This window comes from Coenobita brevimanus, chromosome 94 (genome assembly GCF_032717465.1).
Source record: "Coenobita brevimanus isolate Jiangsu-jjx chromosome 94, ASM3271746v2, whole genome shotgun sequence".
Taxonomy (NCBI): Eukaryota; Metazoa; Arthropoda; class Malacostraca; order Decapoda; family Coenobitidae; genus Coenobita; species Coenobita brevimanus.
Genome location: NC_137047.1, coordinates 3,839,449 through 3,846,948, shown reverse-complemented (window position 1 = coordinate 3,846,948; position 7,500 = coordinate 3,839,449). Strand labels below are relative to the sequence as shown.

General features: G+C 44.3%; 1 protein-coding gene across 1 annotated transcript in view; it reads left to right on the top strand.

Moving 5' to 3' along the window:
- LOC145412978 (homeobox protein caupolican-like) overlaps positions 1-7,500 on the top strand; it is a 192,241-nt gene that overhangs the window by 110,587 nt on the left and 74,154 nt on the right. Inside the window, exons 4-5 of the mRNA XM_080282801.1 lie at positions 5,137-5,296; positions 5,991-6,174. Coding sequence (XP_080138927.1) covers positions 5,137-5,296; positions 5,991-6,174 — 344 coding nt within the window. The remainder of the gene's footprint in view (positions 1-5,136; positions 5,297-5,990; positions 6,175-7,500) is intronic.

Genomic DNA, 7,500 nt, shown 5'->3' with positions numbered 1-7,500 from the left:
TGGGAGGAGGGAAAAAAAGGATGGAGAGAAAGATGGGAGCTGAGGGAAGAAGAGGAATGGATGGATGGAGGGAGGGTAGGAAAGCATAGATGAAGGAGGAGAAAAGGATGAACGGAAGGAAAGAGAGATAAGAAAGAAGGGAAAGGTGATGGAGGGGGGGGAAGGACTGAAGGAGGGAGAGATAGGGATGAATGAATGTGAAGAGGGAGAGAAAGATGGCAGGAAAGAGGGAATATGATGGAGGAAAAAACAAAGAAAAGAGGGATGGGGTGAAGGAGAGACATTCCAAAGCAAGAGAAAGGGGAAGGATGAAGGAACGAGATAGTAAAGAGGAAGAAGGAAGGACAGAAAAGGAGGGAAAAGATGAAAGGATGAAAAGGGGTGGAGGGTGAAGAAAGGAGGCAGGTGGAAAGACAGAAGGTATGATAACGAGGTAGAATAGCTTAGAGAGAGAGAGAGAGAGAGAGAGGGGGGGGGGGGAAGAGAAGAGTTGGGAGGCGAGGTGCGACAAGGCGAAACTACAGAATAGCAAAAAGAAGAGAGGAGAGAGAGGGGGGAGGGTGGGTGGGGGGATGGAAGGGAGAGAAAATGGGGGCGGATCCAGAGGGACGGTAGGGGGGGGGGGCAGTTAGAGCACTTAGCAGCGGTCACATGGTTAAGGTATAATCGGCTCTGATGCGACTGTTATGGGGACTGTATAGAGTGTGGGGGTGGGGATGGGGTGGGGGGGCTCGAGGGAGGGGGATAGGGGGACGTGAGGGAGGGGGGACTCTCTTTCACGCTACATAAACGCCACATGTATTGTATTGCAGGTCCTCTCTCTCTCTCTCTCTCTCTCTCTCTCTCTCTCTCTGTTGTGCTTCCAAGTTTTTTTTTTTTTTACTCTTAATCTTACTTCCCACTTCTCTGCTTGTCTGTCTGTTTGTCTCTGTCTGTCTATCTCTCTGTCTGTCTCTCTGTCTCTGTCTCTGTCTGTCTGTCTGTCTGTCTCTCTCTCTCTCTCGCTTTCTTGGATTTTGCCTCAGATATTTTTTTCTGTCTGCCTTTTCTCTCTTCCTTCTTTTCCTCTTCCTGTCCTCCGTCTCTCTGTTTTCGTTTCGTTTGCCACATCTTTCCATCCTCTCTCTCTCTCTCGGTTGCTACCCTATGACCTCTCTCACTTCTTCCCATCTTTCTTATTATTTCTTCTTTTTACCTCGCCTGCAGCTTCTCTCTCTCTCTCTCTCTCTCTCTCTCTCTCTATGTCTCTCTTTCTTTTCTCAGCTTTCTCTCTTTCTTGCCTACCTGTTTCTCTCCCCCTTTCTTTCTTTTTGTCCTCATTATTATCTCCCTTCTTCTGCCCTCCTTCCTGTGTGTTTACCGTCTCTTCCTCGTCTTTTTCTCTCTCTCTCTTCCTTTCCTCTCTTAGTTCTTTCGCTTCCTTTTTATCAAGACTCCCCGAACCTTTCTCTCTCCCTCTTGCCTGTCTGTGTCTGTGTGTGTGTGTCTGTCTGTCTGTCTTTCTGTCTGTCTGTCTCTCTCTCTTCTTGTATGTCCACCCATTTTCTTTCGCCCTTTCGCATGTTTCTAGTTTCTTCCAGCGTCTCTTTTCCTTTTCTTACATCTGTCCTTCCTTCCTGATCTACCTCCGAGAAAATAGAAAAAGAGAAATACTGAAACAACGTAGAGGACAGAAAGCAAATAAATAAATAAAAAAAAGTAATGGACAGAGACAGAGAATGAGGGAGGAATGAAAATAATACGACGACAAAGAAAAAAAAAAGAAAAAGAAAAAAGAAAAAAAGCAATGCACCTGAAAAATATTACGAAAACTTAGAGGGGACAAAATTATGCAGAGACTTGACAAAACACAGACGAAGAACTTCCCAAAGACTCCACAGGAAAAGGAGGAAGAAGGAGGAGGAGGAGGAGGAGGAGGAGGAGGAGGAGGAGGAGGATATACTCGTAAAAACTCGGAAGGAAAGAAAAATATGCAATTCAATATAACAAGAGACCAGGCACTTCCAAAGACGCTACAGGAAAGAATCGAAGGAAGAGGAGGGGGAGAAGGACGAGGGAAGGAAGAAGGAGGAAGGTGAAGATGGGAAAACAAAAACTTCGAGGAAACAGACATATGTAGCCACGGGAGAAGACTGACAAGATGCACTTCCAAAAGACTGCACAAGGAAGGGGGGAAGGAAGACGAGTAACTGGGAAGGAAGAGGAGAGGAGGGGATGAGAGACGAAGATGAGAAGAAAGCAGAAATTCAGAGGATAAGGAAATTTACAGAAAACCGAAAAAAGTGACACAGATAATTTCCAAGAGATAGCACACGAAAGAAAGAGATGGAGGAGTAGGGAAAGGAAGAAGAGGAAGGAAGAAGAGGGGGAAGACAAGAAGGAGGAGGAAGGGGGTGGAAAGACGGAGGAGGAAGAGAGGGAGGAAAAAGAGAAGCAGGAAGAGGAGGAGGAAGAGGGGGACGAGTGAATTACAAGGACAGGGCAGGAATCCATGCTTTTAGCTCTCCCGCCGTCGTGTACCTGCTACGCTTCATTGGTCCCCGCATCCCCTTCCCTCCTCCTTGCCCTAATTGATTGTAATGTTTAGCACACGGACGGTAATATTCCACTTCCTGGCCCCTTCTTCCACCTGGACCCTTTTGTTTCTCCACAGCCACTCCTGGTCATCGCCGGCCCCTGTGGTTATCAGTGTCCGGTGTCGATGGGATGAAAAGTGCTTGTGGCGAGAAAGAAATCGCCAGCTTGGATGATTGAAAGCCTGAGTGAACTGGCGGATGAAAGGATGGATGGGATATGTATGTGCATGTCCAGGTCGGTTGGGACAGGAGTGTGAAAGATAAAATTGGGGGATATCTAGTGACCGGATGGTACTGACAGATGTCAACTAAGTAGGTAAGGATAAGACTGAGATGATAAGGTTGGTGAGTATCATTTGTCTGGATGGGATACGAGTGTGTTAAGCTAGGTTCGTTGATATTACGATCGAATAAGACATATATGAAAGAAGACGGTTGGACAGTTCAGTTTCTGAGTGTACTGTTTAAAGGGTTTGGTTGTTACATGATGGACTGAATGGAATAAGTGATCAACTCAATGAGGGGTGTAGGAATAAGCTTGGTGCGTTAAATAACTTGATAAGAAAAGTGATAAATCCGAGGTATAAGTGAAAGGTTAACAGAGAATGTTTGCTTTGCTGGAATATCAGATGAATGAACATCATATGTGATACTGTATATATAAGGCCTGAGTGGGACAGTGAAATTGATGTAAATGGATAATTACAATATTAACGATTTGTGCTGCTGATGCCTGAGTAATTGAAACTTGGCGTCATCTACACAGTACAGTATTTTTTTTGTTCGTTCAAGAGCGGGGTGAAAAAATAAAGTCGAGAAGTATCTGTGAGAGGGTGACTTGGAGTTGTAAGAGGAAGTGACAAGGAGCTGCGATAGAGTCTTGAAGTTTCTGTAGTTGCCACCATGTCCAGACTTCAGAATTAGGAGTCTGTCAACGTCTACACACAGCAATCGTTCCTTGAGTGGCTAGATTTGTATTGGCAAACTGAACCGGTTGACTTTGTACTTGGCTGACTGGCACTTTATCTGGCTTTCGGGTCATGGTGGCCGGTGGGTGGCTGAGAGAGACTGATTTTGGTGGGCGGGCACAGAGGGGGCCGAGGTGTCCAACAAGGCCACCCTACGTGTCTACTTGTAATGTTTCATGGCAGGTCACGTCCACCCTCGCCTCCACCCTAACCTCCTCTCCTCTCTCCCTTGCCTCCACCCTTACATCCCCTCCCTCTCCCTCCTCTTTCCTTTGCCTTCACCCTAAATCCTCTCCTCCCTTTCTAGCACCCTCCCTTCTCCCTCCATTCTCAGCACGGTCCCCTCACCTCCCTCTCTCCTATCTTTTCGTTGCCTTCTCCCACCAGTTCTCTTTGGCTCCTCCTCCCAGCACCTTACCTCTCCTCCCACCACATAAGTTCTCCTCCCAGCTCTTATGTTATGCTCCTCCTCTCAGTACTTCACATTGCTCCTCCTCCCAGCACTGCATGTTACTCTTCTTCCAAGGACTCTGCTCCTCCTCCAAGTACCTCCTTCTCCCAACAATTAATCTTTCTCAGAGTTTTCTTTAAGTGGTATCAATCTTTCACACTGGGATGAGGTCTTTCTCCTCAAGAGGCCCCACATCTACTTCCCCCAGCTCCCTCCTCCTAATTACCCAACCTGCCTCCTCCCAGAAAGCACTTCCGCTCCCTTCTCAGTGTCCACAGATTCCATTAGTATTGTCTCATTTTCCAAAGTCCGACTGACTCTGTCCTTATGTTACAATCCATTTTACTGTAATTTTGTGTCGTGTAGTGGTTGCGTCTTCTCTGGACTATCAGATACTGTAAGTCTCATCTAGTCCATAATATTTTTATTATCACGATTTTCATTCTGTTGTTCTCTCTTTATTATAGTGTAGTTATGATTCTTATATTTTTATAAATGCACGGCGAAGTATATGTGTTAGTCATGGAGATGGACTTAAATAACAATAATACCATTTACAATCAAAGAAGGCCTTATTTTCTGAGGTGAGGGAAAATTATGTATCATCATGTTCAACTGCCCATGTCATCCGTTTGCATTCTTCTCTTTCGTCTTTGTCTGTTCATATGATAACCCTGTAACCTGTCAACGTCATCTGTAGACGTCCCGCTCTCACCTATGCGCCTTTCATCTGATTTGCTTGTACGTCACTCTCACCTGTCGACATTCCACTTTCACAATGCTCCGTACTTTTCACCGTCATAAGTTTCATCAGTACCTTTTTTCCTGACGTTACTAACTTGTCGACATTCCAATCCCATGAACGTGTGTTTCTGCAATATTTATTCTTCAGTGCCGGTGCAAACTGCTCATGTTCCATTCTCATCTACACACCTTTATTTTCTGTCCCCAGCGCCATTCTCATCTACCGACGTTCCATTCTCACCTGCGTACCTTTCTTCAACATCTTCCTTTACTCACCCACTGTAGTCCCATTCTTACTTCCGCACTATTCGTCACCTGTTTCTCCAATGTCACTCTCAGGTCATCCATGTTCAACTCCCACCTGCGTGTACTTTATCAACATTAATTTCTCCAACAGGTATGGTGCGGGCTATGATCTCGCCGCCCGCCGGAAGAACGCCACCAGGGAATCGACGGCGACCCTGAAGGCGTGGCTGAACGAGCACAAGAAGAACCCGTACCCCACCAAGGGCGAGAAGATCATGCTGGCCATCATTACCAAGATGACACTCACACAGGTACTGTATATTATCAATGCTCGGTTCATCCTATGTTGGCTCAGATTTACGTCTTTTTGCGGATTAGTTCTCGTAGTTGAAAGGCACTGAAAGATATTACTACGTCTCTACATCCTAAATTTGTGAACACCATATTCTACTGGTAACTGTACGCTAGCAGCTGAAATGCACAAAGTAGAAATCTGGATGTGTGGAAAGCTTGCAAGATCAAAGGCTGCTAAAGAATACATACAGAAGCAAAATAAAATGTGAGAGAATGAGGAACTACAACTGAATAACGGAGTGGACTAAATGAAATGGTATAGTTTTAACGTAGCCTCTCGAGATGACTTCAAGGAGCACGTGTACAGCATCAGGCGCTTGGCGAAGCACATACTTGTCAATCAGGCGTCCCGCAATATGTAGGTAATTAACGCCTGCATTGTCAGGAATTTCCTGAAGCTCCATAATATCTTCCTGTAGCAGTAAGAATTAAATACTAAAGTGTGGGTTTAACCATTTTGGAGTTATAATAGTCTAAACAGGCTTCAACCGAAACAGCTTTTAATATTTCAGCTGCCTATTCAACTAACATAATATGCAATCTTCAGACTCACTCACTTGATTCTGCAATTACATCTTTTTTCTCAATTTTCAATAAATTTCAAGTCTCCTTCGTCTTTACCATAGCACAGTTAACTCTCTCCCGCCGCAGGTGTCAACGTGGTTCGCCAACGCTCGCCGGCGACTGAAAAAAGAGAACAAGATGACGTGGGAGCCCAGGAACAAGACCGACGACGACGACGCCAAGTTGTCCGACGACGAAGACGACGAGAAGGAGCCCGGCGACAAGGAAGACGACGACATCAAGAAGGACGACAAGGACCCCGACAGTGCCAGTGAGTACCAGATTTATTGACCGTACTCTAGAATAATTATGAGAATTCGCAACACCTCTTTCATACCGATTTATTTTGTTATTACCTCTTTTTATCCTCTTATACGTTGTTCTGGCAAACTCTGGCGATACTTCAGATTAATAAACAACATACGATAACAACAGAAACAAATTACGGTCCTGCATTGCTAGTATATGAAGGGTTTGAATCCTGGAAGTGGCTACAGGTTTTTCTATCATGTAAAACGCTAGCTGGGGAGTACGTCGGCCTCTTACCCTCCTCCTACCCGTAAATATTCCAAAATTACAGTAGCCTATCATCGAGTCTTTAAGCTCCGAAGGGGGGTAATATGGGAATGGTTGTTTTTATGTTTGGTAGGAGCGGACAGTGGTTAAGTTCTGCGGTCATTTATTAACACCTGTACATAACTATAGCCAGGGAATGAAAACCGAATCTCACAGCGATTACATAACACTTGCATCCAACGTGTGTTCATTATATACTCATTTAGTTATTTTCTGTGTGATAATCAGTCGTAAGAGGATGACGAAAATACCACTGAGCCACAAGGGCCACTACATAAACAAAATATTTTTTAGAAAGTCATTACTCCTACAGTAAACAACAACACGAGTGAAAAGGAAGAAATATAAAGAGTTGTTGTAGTGGTTGTGCAATAAACAGTTCCGTAGACCGATGCAGGATTGATTCTTGCATTAATGAGGGACAGTCACCGGTATGATTTTGAGTTAGTTTGCTTCATTTTACATCTAACTACGCTGTGTGTGTGTGTGTGTGTGTGTGTGTGTGTGTGTGTGTGTGTGTGTGTGTGTGTGTGTGTGTGTGTGTGTGTGTGTGTGTGTGTGTGTGTGTGTGTGTGTGTGTGAGAGAGAGAGAGAGAGAGAGAGAGAGAGAGAGATGAATGGTAATACAATGATGGTTACTATCAGGCTTCCTTATCCTTTCACATTTAAACAGCTTCGCAATTTAATAAGGAGCAAAATCTACCAGCGCAAAATATATATATCAAGTGTTCATTGAAATAACATACAATTTTTAAAAGCAATATCAGAAATGTAGTTAATGTAAAATACCCAACAATGTTCATATCTAATCACCCAATTTTTATGTTCATGTTATCTCCTGATTTTTGAAGAGACTTTTCAAACTGGAGGGGTCAGATAAAGCCCTTGTTACCCTCTTCACTAACAAGAGGCCATTCTAATCTAATAATAATAAAAAAAAAAAAAGTGTGGAATGAGCAATAAAAAAAAAATCGTACTGAAGGTGCACTGAACTCTTTCAATCCCGTGACACGTTTTCCTT